Source organism: Podarcis erhardii, assembly GCF_964252035.2.
Source record: "Podarcis erhardii genome assembly, chromosome: 2".
Lineage (NCBI taxonomy): Eukaryota > Metazoa > Chordata > Lepidosauria > Squamata > Lacertidae > Podarcis > Podarcis erhardii.
The window spans coordinates 63,882,137-63,906,922 of NC_138498.1; the positions used below are offsets into that span (position 1 = coordinate 63,882,137).

The following is a 24,786-nucleotide window of genomic DNA, read 5'->3' on the forward strand; positions in this document are numbered from 1 at the left end:
CAGACATCTGGAGAGCACTAGGTTTGGGGAAACTGGCATAAAGCCATTTAGAACTCCGATAAGGATTTAATGCAGTTCCATAGTGATAGCAGTTTTATAGTGGGTTAGGCTCTCGATGAGAATTGGCATTAAAAATGTGTGCTCTGAAGGAGTTTTATTTTGGAATGTGTCAGGCCTGAAATAAATCGTATCTTCAAGTACCTCGAGTTCTTTCATCTTCTTTCCTCCTCTGCAAAAGTCAAATAGCTCTAGGGTGGAGCTGGGTCATTGGTGTTTTCTGGTGGTTGGTAGCAGTGATAGTACCTCATTAACACAAGGATGAGAAAAGATGCTTGTGATGCATTTGAAAAATTATTTTCCTACTCATTGACAAATCTGTCATTGGCAGAATTTCCCTCCTTTGCAGTAGTTTTTTTTATTTTTAATGTGTTCTTTCTTTCTCTCTCTCTCCCTTTCCTGTAGTGGCTTAAAGCATGAAGTAAAGAATAAAAATATGCTGGGAGCATTCAAGGGAAAGAAACTGTTTGTTTATATTTTTAAAGAAAAGAAAATGGGAATGTCGAAGACTTGATTCCAGTATTTATAACTATTTTTAACTGTGACTTTTAAAGCTAAGCATTGCTAACAGTTGATCTGGCTATTTGCTTGGGAATAAGACATGCCCCGATTGCTTGGCCAATGGAGAAGATGCAGCTACTGTAACTGACGGAATGTGAGGAAGACAAAACACCTTTGATTATTCAATCCTGAATCCAGCAATTACTTTTACGGCTATCTCTACTTCCTCCTTCACCCCATCCCAACCCTTAAGAGTTATATTTTTTAAAGGAAAAGATCGCCTCCCCCTCTTTTCATACTACATTAAAGGAAGAAGTTTTATGTCTCTGCAATGTCCATCCAGAAATTGTGTTCAATATGTACAAAACCCTGTTGATTCTAGGTTGGCTTTTTCTCTTGTATTTTTCTCTCCCTCTCTTTCTTTTTTTTAAATAATAGTATACAATAAAACCATAGTAACTGGGAAAAGCACATGTGTGTTATTTAGAAACTGAAAATGTGTAATTCTCTTGGCTGCAGCTAAACAATTCCGAAGGATTTGGTCAGCTGCACACAGCTGTCATGTTGTGTTGAACCGGCTCATGTCTTTGTGGTTTGTTTGTTTCATTCTTAAAGAGAGCCAAGCTTCCAGCCCTCGTGGTTTTCACAGGGAGGTTTATGGAAATGTATGTTCCGTTTCTCTCCCTTTGGTTGTTAACCAGTTAATTGGAGTCTTCCCTCAGTCATCCACCTCAATGGACAAGAGCCCTGTATTAGTGGGTTATCTTTTATTTTTTTAAACTTTACAAAGACTTACACTTAAAATCATCTTTGAGTTCACTAATAAAGCAATGATCATATATTCAAAGGGTATAATTAGTATGTCATAAGCGTGGGTGCTCATCTATCATCTATCACTGATATATATCCACTCTGCTGGCTTGCTTGTGTAATTGAAGAAACATTCACTTATATTTGCTTTGGATGCGGGAGAAGCCTGTTCTCTGCCCAGATAGATTTATATAACCTTACCTACAATTCCAGTATTCTCTTGCTAGAAACTCTACTAAAGCAAGTTCTAGGGCTATGCTAGCAAATGCAAAGGGTACACAACCAACTCCATAGGCTACAGCATTTGGGGTTTCAGGATTCACAACTATATTTAAACCTTACATAAGGTAATGCCTCCGTTCCTCTAGACCAGTGTTTCCCAACCTTGGGTCTCCAGCTGCTTTGGGGCTACAATTCCCATCATTCCTGACAACTGGTCCTGCTAGCTAGGAATGATGGGAGTTGTAGTCCCAAAACAGCTGGAGACCCAAGGTTGGAAAACACTGCTCTAGACCATCAGGACCCTGATTCCCATCAGCCCCAGCCAGCATGACTCAGGATGACGGCTGTTCATATCCGTATATGTAAAGAACACTTTATAATTTCCCTTTAAAAAGCATGAACTCAGGGCAAAAAGGAGAAATGGGTTAAGAGGAAGGCACGTTTGGCAAACCCTCACTGTGATCAATTCCTGCCTGGAAACCTATGTCCTCACTGTGGAAGGACGTGTGGATCCAGAACTGGGCTCCACAGTCACTTACGGACTCACTGTTAAGACTGTGTTCATGGAAGGCAACCTTACTCGGCTACGAGTGATACCAAAGAACAAATAAATGAAGGGTTCAGTAGAAATCTTCTACCTCTTGTAAGACTTATCTAAAATCAGGAGGAGTCCAGTGGGGAAAGAGTAAGGTGAATTAAACATAGAGTAATAAACCTTTGAAGAATATATTTAGAAAACAATGTTATATTCTCCCCCCAGCCCCCCCCCCATTTGAGGAAAACATATTTCATTGCAGAAGATGTGCTCACTGTCTCAGAATCCTATTGTTATTCACATACATTCAGTAAATGTTCCCCTATTCATGGAGCCTGATTAGCCACAAGAATCACTGCAGGGTTTATTCAGGGGGGGGGAAAGATCCTCTCTGCATGAGCTAAATAATTGAGGAAAACATCACCCTTTCTTGCTTGGAGCATTTTGCTGCTAAAGCTGTGGTTGTACAAGGGTTACTTCTCTAAAAAGGTAATTCAGGGCTCAGCTCAGCAGGCTATTATATTTAATCAACCTACTTTTCCCTCCTCCATTAAGGATAATGCTTAAGCCTAGGAATTTTAGAAGTGGTTGCAGCTAACATAATTCAGGAAATCAATACAGAAGCAAAAAACGAGAGCAAACTGGAGAAGATAAGCTGGGCTTCTTGAGCTGATGCAGCTGGTGCTACTGCCTGCCTTGTTTGCTTTGCATTCCTAAATAAAGAAGAGAAATGAGAAAGGTGTGTCAAGCCCCAGAAATGTTTCCTAGTAATACAGAGGCAGAAATTGATGGAAAGTACAAAAAAAGCCACCCCACATACAACTTGTGTTGTTCTGCCCCTTAAAGTTAATGGTGCCTTTAATTGTTAGGCCTTGAGGTGGGGAGGTATCCTAATTTGGCTTGTATACCTATCGTTCTCCACATGCACCCCCCCCCAACAAAACCCACTCTGCCTTTGACACCTAGAGAATATCTGTATTTCAGGCTTTAAAAAAAGATAGGCAGAGGCTGGATGTGCCACTATTTGCACATAGAAGGCTTGGCAACCGCAGGAACTGTGTGGCCCATTCAGTCTGTAAGGTAAAGGTAAAGGGACCCCTGACCATTAGAATCATAGAATCATAGAGTTGGAAGAGACCACAAGGGCCATCGAGTCCAACCCCCTGCCAAGCAGGAAACACCATCAGAGCACTCCTGACATATGGTTGTCAAGCCTCTGCTTAAAGACCTCCAAAGAAGGAGACTCCACCACACTCCTTGACAGCAAATTCCACTGTCGAACAGCTCTTACTGTTAGGAAGTTCTTCCTAATGTTTAGGTGGAATCTTCTTTCTTGTAGTTTGGATCCATTGCTCCGTGTCCGCTTCTCTGGAGCAGCAGAAAACAACCTTTCTCCCTCCTCTATGTGACATCCTTTTATATATTTGAACATGGCTATCATATCACCCCTTAACCTCCTCTTCTCCATGCTAAACATGCCCAGCTCCCTTAGCCGTTCCTCATAAGGCATCGTTTCCAGGCCTTTGACCATTTTGGTTGCCCTCCTCTGGACACATTAGGTCCAGTCGTGGCCAGCTCTGGGGTTGTGGTGCTCATCTCGCTTTATTGGCCAAGGGAGCCAGCATACAGCTTCGGGGTCATGTGGCCAGCATGACTAAGCAGCTTCTGGCGAACCAGAGCAGCACACGGAAATGCCATTTACCTTCCTGCCGGAGCGGTACCTATTTATCTACTTGCACTTTGACGTGCTTTTGAACTGCTAGGTTGGCAGGAGCTGGGACCGAGCAATGGGCACTCACCCTGTTGCGGGGATTCGAACTGCCGACCTTCTGATCGGCAAGTCCTAGGCTCTGTGGTTTCACCCACAGTGCCACCCGCATCCCTATTCAATCTGTACAGACTGTTTAAAAAAGGCACCTAAGTTTAAAAACAAAGTACTTGGCTTGCTCTCTTGTGTATGTAGCTGAGAACACCAGCACTGAAATGAAAGGTGCCTTCAAGGTGAACTCCTAGGCTCTCCTGAACTAAGCCAGCTACTTTCAGGGAGGCTAAGGTGATCAATGGCTCCTGCCATGATGACTGTATGCTCCCTCCAGGATCAGAGGCACCATGCCTCTGATTTGCCAGTCACTGGGAACAACAGAGAGAGTGCTATGATCCTCATCTCCTGCTTGTGGGCTCCCTATGGACATCACGTTGGCCACCATGGGGGTAAAACAATGGTGGGCTTAGACAGGTCTTTGGTTTGATCCAGCAAAATTCTTAAGTTACCTCAATCATTTAGTTACTGAAGCTCAGCTGAGAAGCTGTCACATTCTCAGTATCACCAGCTGTCACGTTCACCAGTTGCCCTTTTCCTGGTAAAGGGAGGAAGAGAGAGATTAGCACTTTCCAATGCCCTAAGATATCCTCTTGTTTCCACATCAGCTCTAGAATGCTTCCTACCAGTTTGTGCTATCTCATCTTCAGCCAGCGGCACAATCGTTTGCTTTTCATCTATCTTATTATTATTTTTTAGTAATACACAAAATTATTAACATTTGGCCATATTATTTTCCACTGCCTGTAGAGAGAAAGGTCATTTGAAATCTGACAAGTGGGCACTGGCCGATTTGTATCTTTGGTCCATTCAACAACACAAAGTTGTGGACTTATTGGCAGGTAGGTATATATTGGTTTTATGATTTTTGAGAGGCACTATCCCTCTGGATGCAAGTTGAATGGAATCACCATTAGGGAGATTGCTGTTCTACTCAGATTTTACTTAGGCATCTGGTTGGCCACGCTGAGTACAGGGTGCTGGGCTAGATCTGCCATTGGCCTCATCCAGCAGGATTCTTCTTATGTTCTTAAGATTTAAGTTTTTTTCTGCATAGGCTGTGACTAATTCCAATATTTTTTTTTCCATTTGACTAATTCCAAGTTTTGTTTTGTTTCTTGAGAATGTGTTAGATTGGCATAATGATAATGACACAAATGAAGATGTTGGGTTTTCTGAGATTTTTATGCGCTGTAAGGTCATAATGTTTTAAATGATTTGCCATGGCTGTTGCATTTGCTTGTTACATTTGGAAAAAGCTTACTCAGGGGCAGATATCAGGTAGAAATCTGAAGCACAAAGATAGGGGAGACTTCCTTAACTGTTCACAACAGTCTTCCCACTTTCTTGATGTGGGTGGTGGTGGAGGTGGTGGTAAGAGAATGGCATAAGTTCAGTCATCAAGCAAGACTAAGTGCAACCAACAAGGCTATTTTTTCACATCAAGTTGCCTCATAATATTGACCAAACACTATCCCAATGGTGAAGCCACAAGGAACATAAAGCACACACATGCAGAAATCAAAGTGGGTTTATCTTCCAAGTAAGGAAAAACAATGTGAATTTGGCAGCAACAAGTATTGGCTCCACAACCAGATGACCCAAATTCTGCCACCAAAGTATTTTGGTACAAAAATGCTCTAACTGCACTGCGTATATAATAAGAGCTTCTTAGGAAAGTCTGGCATGGTGGATGTGGAAAGTAGTCAATGTGGTTCACACACAGTTGTGTTGTGACTCTTGGGAATCACAGCACCCCAACCCACCCTGCCTATGTGTCCCAAAAAAATCCACTGCCTGACTTCATCTCTTCTATTTAGAAAAAGGAAAGAACACTGCTACAGCTGCAACAATGGCTGTTGCACTGCAAACACTTTGGCTCTGTTTAGGACTCAAGTCCAGGTCAGGGTGGGGGAGAGACTCATTTGCTCCTAGGACTTGGACCATTAAGATGTTGCTCCCTAAACTGTAGATAATCCAGTTTACTCAAGAATATAAAGGACATCTGCTTGCTTATTAACTCCTTTCCCCCTTGATAGGAAACAGAAGCTCTTTACCAGTGCAGTCCAGTGGCCCACGGACTTTAGTAGTGCCCTCAACCATGGTGCCATTTTTGTAGACGCACCAGCAAAAGCCAGTGCTACCATGGCATTGCTTAGGCAGATAGTCGCCATTTTCATCACACGTGGCACAGAATCTTCCCAGGTGGACACCCCGACCACATTCTTCTGTCTGGCACTTGGTTTTCACTTTAAACAAAACAAAAACAGAAACTTCAGTGTGCACAGTTGACTGCCAGCTGCTAGCACTGCCCTTTGATGCAACTGCAACTACAACTGAACAGCTCCCTTGCCTTGCTTGAGACATATGGCTAAGTTCAGAGGTAAAGCTTTCCCTGCACCACAGCACTTCAGGTGGTAAGTTGGCACCAAATACTTGAATGCTCCCTGCTTATAGAAAAATAGCACAGCTGGAAGCATTCCCCAGCTCCACAGAAGCAGATTTGAAACTGAAAGTCCAGGAGAAACAATCCTTTTTGGTTTTGCTGAATGTATCAACTGCCTCCTAATATGAGAAGAGGCTGTTTCATTGTGGCCGCACCATGGGAAAGTAAAGGGGGGGTGAGGAAAGAATTGCTTTTTGTAACAATATGCCCGTTTAATTAGGACAGCTATTTTATTGGGATGGCTCCCAGGGAACCCATTTAGCCTAATGAGAGCAAATGCTAATGAGTACTGCTTAATGGAGGCAGTATTAATATAAATTCTGCTAATAGGAATGTGTCCGACCACTGCTGAGTGGCTAATTGGTATGAAAATCTCGGCTGCGGGCTTTTATTTCAGAAACAGCTGAAATCACAGAAGGAGGAATCATTCTTTTTTTTAAGCATTGCATTGGTGCCCAAATTTGGGACAGGAAAGTGGTTGGCCATGTCGGTGTCCAAATTCAAGACTGTGTGTCATTAATAAGGCTCTCCCTCTCTCTGTGTGTGACTGTTAAAATTGTTTCAGTAGGGTTTCCTTTTTCTTAAAAAAAATACTTGAAGTGGGCCTTAATTCAAACAACAGGTCTTCTTTCATCATGGGTGCATCATTTAGCTTAGATAATTGCAGTTTCAAATGAATTGCTCTTTGCCAATCACTCTTCCCAGGGGCAGACCGTGTTTTGCTTCTGCTGTGATGAGCGAAAAGAGGCTTTTTAAAAACCAGTGGTTCTATAACATGAAGACCTCGTTCATTGAATTGCAAGTCAACAGAGAGCTCCCCTTTTGCGGCCACTGTTTCCTTTGAATAGACAGCAAGTGGCTTTGGGCTCAAGCTGTGCTCTACATCAAGCATATTTCAGTAGTAAAATGGTCAGTATCACAACATGTCGAAACAGGTTTTTCACATCTTCTGCCAAGGAAGACATTCATTTTTTGCTGTTTTCATTATTAGGTCCCTCAGTGTAGAACAGAAGCCAAGGCAATACAGAATTTGTTTAAAATGTAACAAACAACTGTACAGGATAAAGATGTTCCATACCTAGACAGACAACCGGTACAGAAGTTGTTGAGAGGCCTCTCTGAAATCCAGAGCTGCAGTGCCATTGTTGAGAGTGCCCTACTCTTGGCCCCATGAGTTTTCAATTCAGATAAAGAAGGAAACCTCACCCCAAAAAACCAAGGTCTGCACAGCAGATCTCTTACCACACAGAAGCTAGTAGACTGGGCAATGTTCCTGCAGATAGACCATCCATATGGAAGCCAGCAGCTAAACAAGGCCCAGAAGCTAATGGAGGGAGCTAATGGAGGTGAGCCAACAGAAGTCAAATATGTTTCCATGTTTTGAGTACAAGGCAAAGTTAAGCACTTTTAAGTTGCGCTGATTATAAGGAAAGAGACATACACCACAATCCTATACACACTCACCTGGCAATAAGTCTGACTGAGCATCCTGGGAGTTACTTCTGAAGAGGCATATACATGATTATCGTATTAAGCACATTTCCAACTCTTCCCGTCACAGATTCATACTGGAAGGGACTTGGAGAGCACACAGCAGCTTACTGGGGACCCGGTGCTGTTCATGCATGCCCTTCTTTGTGGCATCCACAGGATGCCATCTTCATCAAAATGCCATTCCGTGATCTCACCCACCCTCTGGAAACAGTGGATATGGATCAGACACCAACTGGATGTTGCACAGAAGTTGCACGCGTGAGCAGTGCCAAGTGCACAGTAAACAGCCATGTGGAATCACTCTTCAAGTGCTTAGGTCTGCCGCTGAAAATAAGTGGTCCTGGCCAAGGAATTGCACCCAGGTGGGCAACCCTTTCTGGCAGCACCTTTCAGCAGCCTCCTTCAGCAGCTACGTTCTGAAAAACGTTGTAGGGCTAAACCTTTGTGCCCAGCGTAGAAAGGCCAAGAAATAGTGAATGAACTGCAGCTGGAAGTGAGAATACTGGGCTTGGGTGGTCTTTGTGCTAAGGGTGAGCAGTCTTTTTTCCCCAGCCCAAAGCTTGCCAGGTTAATTGGAGCTACAAGGCTTTCGCCAACTAATTACTAGATTTACACTTGCAAATGAACCCCAGCTGGGAGAGCATTGCCTGTGAATGGCTCTCACACCCTGGTTTGCTTGAGGCTAGTGGGGCTGTGCATTGGGCTGGATCCAACCAACTGTGGGAGTTCTCAGGTTAATGCAAATTCACTGCTTCCCTCCCATCATTTCAACCCCCTGTGCCCCTGAAAAGTTGGATGAGATGTAGGATGGGAAACTGCAAGTGAAGAGGGAAGTCTGCAGAAATTGCAGGTGTCCCCTTGTATGAGAGGAAGGGCCTTCCACTCACATCCTTCAGGTCCAAACCAATGCAAGGGACATGGAGCCGCCGACACAAAGAGCAACACTGTGTTGAGTTCTCCTCCACAAGCACACCTGTAACAGTTTCTAGCCACTTTGTGTCGTGATGTCTTCTTGCTGTGCATTACAGTGGTACCTTGGTTTACGAACTTAATCCTTTCCAGAAGTCTGTTCTTAAACCAAGGCGTGCTTTCCCATAGCAGCGGGGGACTCAATTTACAAATGGAACACACTCAACAGGAAGCGAAACATGTTCTGCTTCCAAGGCAAAGTTCACAAACTCAAACATCTACTTCTGGGTTTGCAGCGTTCTTAATCCAAGTTGTTCATAAACTAAGCTGTTCTTAAACCAAGGTACCACTGTACTTCTGAGTTGGGGCTGTGTGGAAACATGATGATGTAACACTGGTTAAGTGATGCTCTGCGTTCAGGCCCAGCGCAAGCAATTGCCCAGGACAGGCACTGGCCAAGGACCCTAGAGGCCCAGAAGGAGCCCCCACCAGGCCCAATCCTGTTGTGCTGCCTTGCTACTACTTCACTGGGCCTCTGGAAAGCCGTTTTAATAGTGAATGGGTGGTTCTGCTGCTTTTGAATGGGAGCCAAGCTCTGCTCCTATCCATGATGGCTATCTGCCATTTTAATTTACCCACAATATAAGGTGCCCCAGACCATACATCTATAAAACCGCCCACCACTAGTGGTGTTGTCATTACCATGAAAGAAAAAGAAAAGGCACAGCTGCATTGGGAGGGTCTTTGGGGGGGGCATGGGGGGCACCATGTTACGGCCTCCATAAATTCTGGTGCCAGTCCTGTCCATGTTCCAAAATAAAGAGGGAGACCTCCACACAGGGCTATCATTTTCAGCAGCAGCTCAGCGTCCTGTATAATATCTCCTTCCACCCCCAAGTCATCAGCATACATTAACATTAGTCTTCTGGCATGCAGCAGAGCTCTTTCAGTCCCTCCTACAGAAATGTACTGTTTCTAGTACATTGGGATTTTGTTTCACATGATTTCCTGCATCTCTTTAGGATCTGAAGCTGCAGCAAAATGGAATGTTTTCTGTTGTGTTGTGATTTGAGCTCTTCAGAGAATTTGCATCCATCACCCTTAGAATTCCTTTCAGTGCTATAGTCCTTGCGTACCTTGTGCAGCTGGAATCTCATTCTTGGCCATTTGGAAGAGCAGCCACTTGTGCATCCAGGTTTCAAAAGACTGCAAGAGATCAAATGCAGTTAATAAAAGGCATCCCTATCCACAAATAAATAAATGTAAGTTAACCACTGTCTAATTGCCAAATGACAAGAAGAGAAGTCCACCATATGTTTCACTGCTGGGTGAACGCCACTGTACACTGCAGGAAAGGGCTTTGATATAGTCCAATTTTAACTACACTAATAAACCTGAGGCTTTGTTGGCATAATTAACAGAGGTCCAGCGCTGTGGTCCCTTCACGGAAGAACTCCCTGCTGCCAGTTCCCAAATATAGTTCTTAGAATCTCAGGCATTTAGCAAGTTTAACTGAGGCCTATTTAAATCCCACACATGAACAACTCAAAACACTAGATAGCAGTCAAGAGCAAACTAGGAAGCATTGCAAGTGACAATGGATACTTGTATTGTACTCTCTTCCTGAGCACAAGAGAAGGACTAGGATCCCTTCCAAAGTCTTAGACTCCAACAGGAATAAGTCCCAAGGCAAATAAAGTTAGCAGCTTCTAGAGCATGAGACTCAAACTCAGGGCCATGGGTTCAAGCCTCACATTGGGTAAAATATTCCTGCATTGCAGGGGCCTGGACTAGGCGATCCTCGTGGTCCCTTCCAACTCTATGATCTGTTAAATGAGATATTGCCTATCCATTGTGACACCATGTTCTCTTCAGGACGGGGAGGGGGCGGGGGGAGAGGATTCTGTGAAAGGTGGCAGCACTTACCTTCCAGTCCTCAAAATCCAAGCGGCTCTTCAGAGTATTCATATTTTCCATGAAGCTCTTTTTCAGTTCAGGAAATTTTATGAGAGGGTTTGATTGCTGCAGGGAGGAACATGTTAACAAACGTTATGTAAGGAAAGTAAGTCTGCTGGAGGCCGAGATCACCTAGCAAAGCAAGACTATGCTCAAAGGATTGGGTCTGGACTGGCAGCATATGAAATACCAACTCCATCTCATGAATTCAACCAGATACAGTGATGGTGAGGTCCAACCAGAGAGCATGGCAGCAGACCCACTTGTAGGAGTTGAATCACCAGCACAATCTTCTAAGGCAGGCAAAAGGTACAGGTGGGAGGGATTGCTGAACTATCTCTGCCCCCCCTTTCATCCTAAGGCTGCCTCCCTCGACTGCTCCTCCCTGCCTTGGAGAGCTCAAAGTTTGGGTGCAACTCCTTTTAAGGGGCTGGGACACAATGGGGCAAGCAGGGGATGAGGAAGAAAGTACTCACAGAGTGACAGGGGGTGGCAAGAAGCCAGAGTTGCAGGACCCATCACCAGAGCCAGAGTGGCCCCTGTCTCCATGAACATGGTGGCCTCTGAGGTGTAGGGGGCAGCAAGAGGGGTGCTCTAAGAGGCTGAAGCAGGCAAGGGCCCACAGCCTAGCTCCCTAACTGCCCAGGTGGGGCTCGCTAGCTCTGGGAGGAGGGGTGTGATTCCTCAGCTGGAGTGGGATTGGAACAGGTGAGAGTCACATGCCTCATCAAGCCCAGATGCTGCAGCTGCCCATATTCATTGTCTTGGATACTCCTAGACCTCTGTGGGACTGTGCTTTGGGTTTGGCTCTGGAGTGTATCCTTACTGCTGGACTTGACTACTTGGAATGACCCTGGACTGTGTTTCCTGATCTTTGGACTTTGTATGGATTGACCCTTGGGCTTTGAACTTGGCATACTGATTTGCTGCCAGGTAGGCCAGGGGTTCAGGACACTTGGGAGATTTAATTGGTGCAGTCGTGCTTTCTTTGGGTGCAGGAAAGTTTCCAAAGTGTATATGTAGTTCAGAACCTGTGCGGTATTCACGGTTAATGTTATGACACTTAGGCTACAGTCCTTGGATCTAAAGAGGTATAGGCACATGGGAAAGAAAGGCATAGGTTGCTGCAGTTGTGCCTTGCTGCTTTTCATGCTGAAGAAATAACCAGCTATTCAATCGAGCAGTACTAACTGGTGCACTAAAAGCAATGAAACCCATGTGCCTGTCCACCCTTCCCTCATTTGGATCCCTGCATAAATACTGTATCCCCAATCCTTCCCGGGAACACAAACACACCTGTCAGATACTGTGGTTGGAAAACAAAGAATAGGTTAGTGATTTTTAGGAACATAAAGAATATCTTGTTCTGTGCTATGAGTTGCAGTCAACAAAGTTGTGCCCGTGCATCCTCTACCTCCCTCTTCAAATCTGCCCCAGTGGGTTAGGTGGCCCACAGGAAGAGGAGGGTGCTAGAGGGTGTTCCATTGAGCAAGTGGAAGTTATTGGGCTAACAGGATGACTTCATGGGATTCAGCCCTAGGCCTCCAGCAGTTGAGTCTGTAGCTGCAAACTTGAGTACTCTCCATCTAAGACAAGCAAAACTGTTGCACAGGCAAAGAGATGAGGCTCTTACCATGAGCAGACGTTTGATCTGGTCTTCAGTGCTATTGGTCAGCTTCATTTTATCCTCTGGAGACTGTAGAAGAGACGACAACAAATAAGTTAAAATATCGTAATAGATCCAGGGTATCAGTCTGTTAGTGAATGGTAGAAATTAATAAACAGTAGTATTTAGATAATATGAAGGGAAATGGAAGCTGCAGAACTGTGCCAGACACGGGTTAGCATATGCAAACCAGTCTGCTGGGGCCAGTTAAGTGCAGAGTCATTGAGAAACAATGGGGAGTTGGGTGCTGGGCCATTTAGGACAATTGGCAATGCACAAAGCAACCCTTTTCCCCACCCGTATGCCCCAGGAGTGGACAAAGACAGGAGATTTGGGAGGTTACCAAGGTGATGGGGCATGATATCACAGGAAAAAATTTCCTTTTGAAATCTAAAGGTGTTCTGGGAACAAGTAAAAATGGATGGCATTGGATGGAGAAGGCAGCACCAAGAGACTAGGAGCCATGATTGCCTGGGTGTAGCCAGGATTTATGTTACGGGGGCGGGCTTTATGTTGGGGGGGGGCAGAACTGAGCTATCTGTGACACGATTGGTCAGTTAAGTATTTTTATTTACTTACTTGATTGTGATGGTAGCTGCGCCCCCCCCCCCGGCTATGCCCATGCATGACTGACTGCTGCTTTGAACTCCAAAGCTATGAGAGAGGTAATGAGAAACACTCTTGGGGTGTCCTGTTCTGCACCCCTCCATTGAAGACGCCAGGTGTAAATATGTGTACAATAAACCTTATTTCTTAAAGATGCTAGCCTCTACTGTGCCACGATTTTCCCAACAGAAACACAGCCCTAGAACACCCCTGGAATCTTGCTACCGCTTGGCGTAGATTGGGGGTGGCATGCAACTTTTGTCACACTATGAAGCTGCTCCTTGCCCAATCCCACAGAGCAGACCACACAAAGGGTTCTTCCCTGTCCTTCATATGCTGCAACAGATACAACGGACTTACTTACACCCAGGTCTCTCTGAACTCAACATCAAAATTTAGTTGTGACTTTTTTATGTGATCCAAATCTCATTTAAGTATCGTTGAATTAAAGGGAAACAACATGGAATGAACTTCAATCGGGATCCAAACCATTAGTATGAACTTCCTCCCAAGGGTTCTGGGGTGTCCCTAAACCAGCTTTGGCACCATTCCCTGGTTGCTGCCACCTCTAGGGAATGTTGACAAGGAAGGCTAATTCCCTGGCAAACCATTCCTGCATACTGTAAAGTGACCAAATAAGAAGTGAGAACAGAGCTGGCCTAATAGGCTGTCAGCTTCACTCATGTCACATTGACTCATGTCAAGTTGAGCCAACTCACTCTCCCTGCTCTGAAGCTGCTGTTTCAAATGGAATCTCTCTGCACAGCTTAATTTGAGGCAGGACCTGTCAGTCTCAAGAGCCTAACGTTTATTTCCAACACTGGTGTAAGGTCTAGGTGCTGGGAGCATTGCATACTAGCCAGGAGGGGGTGTTTTTGTATTGGCAGACTGGCTGGAAAGGAAAGGCCCCAGAAGACAGAGCAAATGTCTTCCCCCTCATCCATAGCTGGAAAAGGAGAGGTTCCGAGGCAGCAGGCAGCCCTAACACCTCCCCGCCCTGTGCTAGTTAAGCAATTGTCATCTTTACCTCTTCATCTGGGTCCCTCATGACCATAGGCATAATGTTGGCCATTGCCATCCTCTTCTGGTTAACTGCCTTGGGAGCTGCAGGAGAAAAGAGTGGTGCAATTAAACATGTAGGGAGATTTTTTAAAAAACGTGGTCTCCCCCAAGGATATTCCTCTTATACAGATGAGTCAAACATACAAGAGTAGAAATTATATTGCACAGACAGTTCATGACTTCAATCAAGGTGTCTGAGCTGGACTCAAAAGTGGAAACTTTGACTTGTCCCCCCCTCCAGTAGCAGACACCCCCCCATCTCATATTAGAAACAGCTTTCCAAACTCTACCCCTGGGAGGGAAATCCCTCAAAACTGTCCAAAGGCTCAGATAGCTTTTTTAAAAAAAAGATTATTCAAACTAATCATAGAATCATAGAGTTGGAAGAGACCACAAGGGCCATCGAGTCCAACCCCCTGCCAAGCAGGAAACACCATCAGAGCACTCCTGACATATGGTTGTCAAGCCTCTGCTTAAAGACCTCCAAAGAAGGAGACTCCACCACACTGCTTGGCAGCAAATTCCACTGTCGAACAGCTCTTACTGTCAGGAAGTTCTTCCTAATGCTTAGGTGGAATCTTCTTTCTTGTCGTTTGGAACCATTGCTCCGTGTCCGCTTCTCTGGAGCAGCAGAAAACAACCTTTCTCCCTCCTCTATGTGACATCCTTTTATATATTTGAACATGGCTATCATATCACCCCTTAACCTCCTCTTCTCCAGGCTAAACATGCCCAGCTCCCTTAGCCGTTCCTCATAAGGCATCGTTTCCAGGCCTTTGACCATTTTGGTTGCCCTCCTCTGGACACGTTCCAGTTTGTCAGTGTCCTTCTTGAACTGTGGTGCCCAGAACTGGACACAGTACTCCAGGTGAGGTCTGACCAGAGCAGAATACAGTGGCACTATTACTTCCCTTGATCTAGATGCTATACTCCTATTGATGCAGCCCAGAATTGCATTGGCTTTTTTAGCTGCCGCGTCACACTGTTGGCTCATGTCACGTTTGTGGTCAACCAAGACTCCTAGATCCTTTTCACATGTACTGCTTTCAAGCCAGGTGTCCCCCATCTTGTATTTGTGCCTCTCATTTTTTTTGCCCAAGTGCAATACTTTACATTTCTCCCTGTTAAAATTCATCTTGTTTCTTTTGGCCCAGTTCTCTAATCTGTCAAGGTTGTTTTGAAGTGTGATCCTGTCCTCTGGGGTGTTAGCCACCCCTCCCAGTTTGGTGTCATCTGCAAATTTGATCAGGATGCCCTTGAGTCCATCATCCAAGTCGTTGATAAAGATGTTGAATAAGACCGGGCCCAAGACAGAACCCTGTGGCACCCCACTAGTCACTCTTCTCCAGGATGAAGAGGAACCATTGATGAGCACCCTTTGGGTTTGGTCAGCCAGCCAGTTACAAATCCACTGAGTGGTAGCATAGTCAAGACCGCATTTTACCAGCTTCTTTACAAGAATATCATGGGCACCTTGTCAAATGCCTTGCTGAAATCAAGGTAGCTACATCCACTGCGTTCCCTTCATCTACCAGGCTTGTAATTCTGTCAAAAAACTAATGGACACCATGCTGCCACCGAGCTATACCCCTTCGCATATCCAAATATATTACAAAGGGCTCTTGCACAACTGACAACACTAACCTACTCATCCATGCTAACTACAGGGTGCACAACCTTGCCCAAGTTGTACCGTGTCGGACTTCAGGGGCAGAATGCTTTTCATGTTTTTATAAATTGTAAATGGATATAAACTGTCAATGTACAATATATAACAGTCATGAAAGCAACTCAAGAGCAGAATATAAACTGAAGCTATAAAACTCACAATAAGCATGACTAAACCTGATCAGTTACAGATAAACCTGATCAGAACAGGGTGACTGCTCCCCAGATTAAAATGTCAGCATTCTGAATCTGTAGATCCACTAGGTCTTCCTTTCTTTGGGAGGAGGGGTGGGATATAAATTTAATAAATAAAGTAAACTATCATCTGGTCTGTCTATCCAAGCAGACAAGCGATGGCTATCAGGATTCAAGTGCATAAACAGCTGACAGACCCAGGCTCAGTCCCTTCAGCTCTGATTTGCACAATTAACACACAAAATTGAGAAATGTTTTAAGAATTCAGAATGCTTGCAAATATATCATGGTTAAATTTAAATGTTAGACAGTGTAGGAGTGGGGGAGAGGGCAGGAAGAAGGAAGCTACTAACCATGAGGGAGATTGTTGGCCAGCGACTGCAGTTTCAGCTCAGTGGCGGTCTTGGTTACTTTGGAAATCTGGGTGTTGTGCTGATACACAAAGTAGCCAGTCACTGCCTGGCCCGCGATAAGCAAGGCTATCAGGATGGAAAAGGCAGCATAGACAGGTTTACGGCTGGAAGAACCCCTGCAAGATACAAAAGAGGCATGTCAGTTTGTCCAATCAGTGGTCCAGATTGAGAGCTTATTTTCTTAGAACAGGTTTGGATTCACCTGCATGCAAATAACCAAGGCACAACATATATTCTGCTTATAACACAAACAGAATGCTTTGACTTGGTTAACTAAGGGTTTATTAAAAGTTTGTTTAAAAAAACAACCACCACCATAGAAAAGGAGTGAAAGTGGAGTTGGGCCATGGTAATAAGAGCCACACACACACACACACACACACACACACACACACAAACAGACACACTTTTCCTGATCAAAAGTATCCACTTCCAAAGCTTACATTTGCACTACATGGCAGTACATATGTGTGCCTTTATATTTTCTTGCATGGGTCAAATTGTAGCTGGGAGAGGGGATCTAAAATGTGGGGATAGCACAGAAGGGGAAAACTGATAAACCTTCGCTCTTGCCACCTCTCCTTCCTCCCACATAGCTTCTTTAAACTTTTTTTTAGTGTGGGAAATCTGATCCTGGATCTCTTGCCATCTTTGGTCCTGAGGTATGATTCTGAAGACTTGAGGTTACTCAGCAGCTTATCAGAGGTTCCTCAAGTGAGACGCTTAGTGAATGGTAGACAAGCTACCTTACAGGCAACTTAACCATCACTACTAATGGTCTTCTAAACTGCATAACAGCAAGTGATCATTGGCCATGTTGGCTAGGCATAATGAGAGTTGCAGCACCACTGGAGGGCACCAAACTGACTATGCTGTCAGTTAAGCCTCTGAGGAGTCACATGGTTTCCCACAGCACAGTCTGAAAATCAGTTATCCAGTTAACTTTTTAAATAGAAGAGTTCTACACAATTTAAGATTAATTCCTGAGTGGAAGATAGAGACAGGATGTGCTGAACATCTGCTTATCAGGATTCTCCCCTTGGTACCACAAGGACCGCAATTCCCTTTTACAGTTCCATTTCCCCAAGCTACTCATACACTATTTAACAGCCCTTCATCCTGATGGAAAACACCGTGGGGGAAATTCCCAAGCTGCAGCCAGTCATTATCTGTTCTGCTTGTCACGTCACTTGTTGCTAGGCAGACAGAATGTGAAAAGGAAGAAATGTTTGGGGATCTAATGCAATAAAAGGTGTGTGTGTGTGTGTGTGTGTGTGTATTAGAATCATAGAACTGTTGAGTGCCCCAAGGTACAACCCCCCTGCAGGAATATTCTCTCTTTCTCTCCCCTCTACTCTTGCATCAGAATACAAATGTTTTCACTTGTATCACATAATCCGTGCCTTTTTTTCTGGGGGGACGCAGGAGTATGCATACCCCTAAACGTTCTGTGAATCTTTGTACTTTTGTCCATTTACTGTATTTATTTTTCCTGATTTGAACTATAAAATGGTTGTTTTCTTGAGTCAAAATGAGAATACCCCTAAACATTTTTAAAGGGAAAAAAGCACTGAGCATAATTCTGATTAGCCATCATAACAGTGGGGCTCAGAGAAACCTCCCCGCACCCACATTCAAATAATACATGGACTAGCCCATGGATATGTATCCATGGATATGCCAAGTGGCCACAGATCTCCTTGTGTGCGTATGAAGGGATTCTGCATGCATACTAGTACAGGAATGTAGATCTCTTGTGCATTAGCAGTGGAGCAGGGGGTTCCCTGAGCCAATCCAGCCCACCCCTTACACGGAGGAGCTCAATGCAAGTAAGTCAGGAGGCACACTGAAGCTGCTATGAGCCTCATTGATTTTTTTATTTTTTAAAGTATGATTTTACTAATGGGGTAAGTAGCAGTTTGGGTGGGGTGGGGGAACTTCACTGGGGAAATAGTAAAAGGGGAAAGGGATAATTATTTTCCATACGCTGTGGTTCCATATTGGATGTCTGTCTCAATGTCCCCTTTCCCCTCCCCACAGCTACATTTTAAAGAGATGGAGATACATTTAGGCATGTCTGTTGTAATGTGAAGTTTGACCTTCAGTTACATCAATAATTCTCCCTGTATTTATTAGGGCTGTCACCAGATTAAAGATACCTTGACAGTTGATCAATCATAGGCGTTTTATTCAGTCGAGTAAATTCGCATTAATCTGCACATGAATAAAGCAACTTTAACACACACAACAAAGTGTTCTCCCTTTCAAATGATGCATGCATGTGTTATGTGCGGCAGATACCACCTGAGAAATACTCATTTCTGTGATTAAAAGGAGAATGATGCCCTTTTTTAAAAAAGAAAATGGTTTATTTGCTTTAAAATAAAACACAAATGCAGGTAATTCCATCTGAATTCTCATATAACCATAAACACAAACACAGTTAAATATAAATCAATCATTTGCAACATTTCAGATAACTAACATTTTGAAAATATGTTCTAGTGCCAAGAATCAACAAATGTTTAGTAGTTCTAAATATGTTTGTTATGCTTCTCTTTTACCTTCTTTTATATAACGAGCAAGCTTTGCAATAATGACATATTAATCTCTTCTAAACAACTGCCTGTCACACACATTGTTTTGTGACTACTTTTATTAAAAACAATTAACTTTTAGAAAGAGTACTCAATCACTCACAGCAGCTTATTATTCTATCAGAAGAATTATAATTCTACTAAACATTGAAGTCCTACTATTTATGTCCCCTGTCATGTACATTCAAGACTTAAAAACCTTAGCTAAATTCATCCGCTTTAAATGTTCTGGATCTGATTCAGAGAGGAATGTAATGCTTGTTGCTTAAAAAAAAATCCATCACCAGTACAGTTTAGCTCCATGTAAATCATCCTGTAGGACAAAAAGGTTGCTATAATGTTTAAGTATGGATATTAACTTTCTGAACACCCTTCTCCCTAGTAACAAGCGACATCATCATATCTCTATTATTTGACTGGCTTTGGCTGTTCGGTAATTCCCCAAAATGGTCACTGTTGTTAAAAAATCATTATTCACCAAATAAAAATGAAAAGACAAGAAACCTGAGAACATGACATGCATTTCTTAGCGTGCCTCCATTTTGTAGGTGTGGTGCAGGGATTAGAGAGGTTGGCTTGCATGTGAAAACCCAGTTTCAAATCAAGCTTACTAGGTGCTTTTTTCCAGCTCTTTGACCCAGACAACTTTATGGGGCTGTTATGATGCTAAAATGTTGTATTTTAGAATTTATTGAGGGAAACAAGTAACACAGTAACTGCATGTGTAGGAAAAGGGAAAGCAGTTGCATTCCATTTCCTCCTCCCTCAAAAGTAAAGTAGTTTTTCGGGGCAGGGGGGAAAAGGTGGGGGGGTAGGAACAGATCCCCACACCAAAAAATACTTAGTGGTGGCTAAGAAAACCAGGATTTTGTTTTTTTGTTTTAATAGAAGAGATGTTTGGATTGGCTGTTTAATACAGTGGTACCTCGGGTTACATACGCTTCAGGTTACAGACTCCGCTAACCCAGAAATAGTACCTCGGGTTAAGAACTTTGCTTCAGGATGAGAACAGAAATTGTGCTCTGGCGGCACGGCGGCAGCAGAAGGCCCCATTAGCCAAAGTGGTGCTTCAGGTTAAGAACAGTTTCAGGTTAAGAACGGATCTCCGGAACGAATTAAGTACTAAACCCGAGGTACCACTGCATTAGCAATGGGACTGAATATTATGCTAAACAGAAATTCTTATTCCTATTTGCAGAATACATGGTGCTTACAAAAATCTAAACTGAATCATGAAATACAGTGCAAGGGGGGGCTGTTTTATATTAATACTCTCAATAATCAATATTATTTTAGAAACAGTTCCCGATTCTTTACAGCACCTGCTTAATCTACCAGAAGGTACAGTGTGATGCAGCAGCAGCAAACAAACCAACCAACCAACCAACCAACCAACCAACCCTAAAGGCTGCATCAACAGAAGTGAAGAGTCATCATCACGGGAAGTCATAGTCCAGCTCTATTCTGCCTTGGTCAGACCACACCGGGAATACTGTGTCCAGTTCTGTGCGCCACAACTTAAGATGGATATCACACAGTGCTATTTTTCTAAAAAAAGAGGTGGTGGAACTCACCATGAACACCTCCCTTGTTCTCTTACAACGGCAATGATGCCCACCTGAGAGGTGCCAGAACTCAAAAAAAGCCCTGGATATTGACAAGCTGGAACATGAGGAAGGGTGACCAAGATAATAAAGGGTCTGGAAACCAAGCCTTATGAGGAATGGTTGAGGGGGTTGAGTATGTTTAGCCTGGTAAAAAAGTGGCGATTGAGAGGAGATAACCTTCTTCAAATATCTAAAGGGCTGTCATATGGAAGATTGAACAAGCTTGTTTTCTCCTGCTCTGGAGGCTAGGACCCAAACCAATGGCTTCAAGTTACAAGAAAGAAGATTTTGACTAAACACCAGGAAGAACTTTGTAGCAGTAAGAGCTGTTTGATAGTGGAAAGGACTCCCTTGGGACATGGGGGGGCAGGCTTTATGGTGTGTGTGGGGGGGGAAGAACCTCAGGGAAGTATTTTGTATTGATTTACTTGATTTAGGGCGGCTGATGCCCCTCCCTGCCCCCTCTTGGCTACGCCCATGCCCCGGGAGACTGTGGACTCTCCTTCCTTGGAGATTTTTAAGCAGCGGTTGGATGCATAGCTGTCAACCTTCCCCTTTTCTTGCGAGGAATCCTATTCGGAATAAGGGAATTTCCCTTAAAAAAGGGAAAACGTTGACAGCTATGGTTGAATGACCAGCTATCAGGCATTATTTAGTTGAGATTCCTGCATTACAGGGGTTGGTACCTCGGGGTACCTTTCAACTGCACAATTCTATGATTCTGTGATTCTATAATTCTATGAAACAGTGAAGTTCTAATAGTTATACTCTGTCATCTAAATTCAAGTCTAGACAGCCCAAGCGGAAGTTACTCGCTTTAAATGTGATCTGATTCATAAGCAGAATATAATGCTTGTTGCTTTAAAAATAAAAATCCATCTCCAGTATAGTTTAGCTCCATATAACTCAACATATGGGACAGAAAGTCTGCTATAATGTTAAAGTATGGATATTAATTTTCTGAACACCTTTCTCCCTAGCAACAACTGACATCACCATGTCTCTATTATCTGATTGGCTTTGGCTGTTTGGTTTGGCAGGAACTGCCTATTGCCAGCGTCGCAGCAGTGTAATTCCCCGAAATGGTCACTGTTGTTAAGAAATCATTATTCGCCGTGTATTAATAAAAAGACAAGAAACCTGAAAGCATGACATACAAAATGGAGGCACACTAAGAAAAGTAAGTGTGGTGCAAGGGCTAGAGAGGTTAGTTTGCGTATAAAAATCCAGGCTCAAATCCTTACTAAACAATCAAGCTCACACTCTGATTTTTTTTACTTTCCATTTCCTCCTCCCTCAAAAGTAAAATAGCCTTTCCCGCAGGATAAAAAGGTAAGAAAGAAAGAACACATCCTCTCCCCTCAAATGCTTAGTGGTGGCTGGTAAATACAAAAGTTCCAAAGAATTGTTATAAAACATAGGGCTGAGACTATATAAAACACACCAATCACCCCTTATTTGGAGAGGTGCAGGCAAGAATAAAAGTTAAAGAGCATCAATTGCACCAAACTTTTCCTTTCAGTTATGAAAAACAGCCCAAGTATGAGACAACACTGTGGCAGAACTAACTGTAGCAAAGGTCTGCAATTCAGCATGAGGAGAAATATAAAGTAGCTTTGTTCGGACCTCACTGGTTTGCAAACAAGCAGGGGTCATTTCTGCAACGCAATCCTATTCCCAAGTCTCACTGTGTACAAAGGGGCTTACTCCCAGGTAAATGCATACAGGTTTGCAGCTTCAGTTAATTCCACCACCACCCAGCTTAGGCTACCAATTTTTTTTTTCCTGTTTTAGCCTTTCATTTTAGAGGGATTGAAAGCGGAGTGCCATACCTTACCCTAACTTTCTGCCCTCATAGTTGGGACCTGCTGGCAGTTACACAGAAAGTACACGCAGTTACACTACCTCTTAGCCTGATACAACATCATGAGCAACACAAGGTGCCAGCCTACCACCATCAAAAAGAAAGGGAAAGGAAAAAAAGATGCAAAATGTCCAAGACCAGTCCAGTTATTTGGGTACCTGAGAAAGAAAATCCTGCAAACACCTTCCCACCTCCCCAGCGATAAAAATATAATACACATTAAATACCTTTCAATATGATGCCTTTTCATGATATCTAAAACCTACTGATTGAGGCAGCTGCTGCCCTTTGCCTAATGGTGGGGCTGGCACTGCCAGGCTGCCTTTCTAGGGGGCAGACAGTTTACAGTGGGAAACCTTGATGCTTATTTACCCCATACAAATTACCCCCATACAAGGTAGTGGGGGGAAAGAACACACATGCAATCCTATGTACCTTTCTGGCACTGGAGCAGAGCCAGTGTATGTATTGGGGAGAAGGTTGTTCCTGTCATCTTCCATGGTGCTGTCTCTTTTGATGTTCTTCTTGGTGGCTGCAAGTTAAGATGTTCTGCCTGGGACCAGCAAGGGCTCTATAAAGGCTGTTGCACTCCTCAGAAGCTTCTAGAAGCACAGAAATGGGAAGTGAAAGTTGCAGGACCTAAAGAATTGGAAAAACCCTTCAAGTCCTTCCTCCACCCCCACCAGTATCAACACACAGGTCGTAAGCAAATTATCCCAGCTTTAACTTTTTAAAAAATCTCACTGGCTACTCAGATGACATCACCGGTTGTCAGGCAGAGTTCTGCAGCTTTTCATGCTACTGCATAGACTGTGCATTTTGAGAACACTGTAACGTAGCTCATTGCTCTCTCATGGCATGGTTTATTCAAATAAAGTAACTTTTTGTTCTTTAGAGAGAGATTTTGCTTCAGATTGGGCTTTGGAGGGGAGATTTGGAAAGTGTATGTGGTGAATCTTTAACATATTGTTGCATATTTATGAGGCAATGCGCCACAATATAGCAAGTTATGATGAACAATACTGTTTTTATGTGGGGGTGTGAAACCTAGATTAAAATCTTCCCTGAAACAGTGAGACGCAAGGAGTGAAGATCATATACTACCAACCTTTTATTAACTCATTTGCAACCAAACTAGAACAAAACCACCACCTAAATTTAAAACACCACAGCCGAGAACTCCCAGTTCCAACATTCAGTAGCAGGACCTGTGTCATCACCCACGAGAAACAGAGAACAAATGAAAGTCCCCAGTTTTTGTTCTCTCATAGGTGGAAAGAGTGAGCAGGCTTCGGAAATGTACCAGCCAGTCCTAATGTAAATGTCAAGTTTAGACTAAAGAAAAAAGACTGCAGAGATTGGGTATTTTTGTGTTAACCATCTTCCTAGACAGTGATGCCATATATTGAATTCAGTATAACCAAATAACAAGGGCATGATAAAGGGTCCAGAGGGGTAACCAGGTCAGCCTGTTGCAACAAATTCCTTTGGCACATTACACTTTAATGCAATAGGGCCAGCTTTGTCAAATGTATTACCGTAAGTGTTGTTCTCAGTCAGCATATCCCAACGAAGAAAAATGGGGCAGTATTGTAAAGTTGGGCCAGCATTGCAAGAGAGATGCAATGTCCAATGCTAACAAGGCCTGTTGAAAACATGTTAAGATCCAAACCATTTTCCTTTCCCCCAAGTGATACCAGCACTAGGGAGTACAGACCCTCCAAGTGTCCCTATTTTCTAGGGACATCCTGATTTAGAGAAGCTGTCCCAGTTTCTGATTTGATCATGGAATGTCTCACTTTCACTTAGGTTGTCTTTATTTTCATCACATAAATGTTGGAGGTTATGGAGTTATTCAGCCCCTGAGCCATCAGAAGGCAATCCTGTATAGGGAAGTTTTTTTAAACGTTTAATGTTCTATTATGTTTTTATGTACGTTGGAAGCTGCCCAGAGTGGCTGGGGCAACCCAGTAAGATGTGTGGGGTATAAATAGTAAAATTATCATTATGGAATGGGATGTCCCTATTTTCATCAGAGAAATGTTGGAGGCTATGGGAGTAAGTGCCATGAACTGGCAGGAGTTCAGGGAGGAAGAAGAGGATCCTGGCCAGGATTGCGACTGGGACTGGGTGACACGGGGGGTGGGGTGGTGTAAGCTGGGGGTGGGAAAGGAGAGGTTGGTGTAGAAAGTAAGGTAAAGGTAAAGGGACCCTTGACCATTAGGTCCAGTCGTGACCGACTCTGGGGTTGCGGTGCTCGTCTCGCTTTATTGGCTGAGGGAGCCGGCATACAGCTTCCGGGTCATGTGGCCAGCATGACTAAGCCGCTTCTGGTGAACCAGAACAGCTCACAGAAATG

General features: G+C 43.7%; 2 protein-coding genes across 2 annotated transcripts in view; one reads left to right on the plus strand and one right to left on the minus strand.

The window, feature by feature from the left end:
* The window catches only part of TCOF1 (treacle ribosome biogenesis factor 1), a 39,277-nt gene extending 38,251 nt beyond the window's left edge, over positions 1–1,026 (plus strand). Inside the window, exon 18 of the mRNA XM_081851380.1 lies at positions 463–1,026. The gene's annotated coding sequence lies outside the window, so the exon portion shown is untranslated. The remainder of the gene's footprint in view (positions 1–462) is intronic.
* A 284-nt stretch (positions 1,027–1,310) lies between these two features.
* Positions 1,311–23,103, minus strand: CD74 (CD74 molecule). The gene is made up of 10 exons (XM_081851479.1): positions 22,863–23,103; positions 16,300–16,475; positions 14,049–14,125; positions 12,383–12,445; positions 10,720–10,815; positions 9,930–9,999; positions 6,002–6,193; positions 4,397–4,482; positions 1,892–2,838; positions 1,311–1,722 (listed from the first exon to the last, which is right to left on the minus strand). The coding sequence occupies exons 1-8, from the start codon at positions 22,925–22,927 to the stop codon at positions 4,406–4,408; spliced, it is 816 nt and encodes a 271-aa protein (XP_081707605.1). The 5' UTR covers positions 22,928–23,103; the 3' UTR covers positions 1,311–1,722; positions 1,892–2,838; positions 4,397–4,405.
* Positions 23,104–24,786: the final 1,683 nt, after the last annotated feature.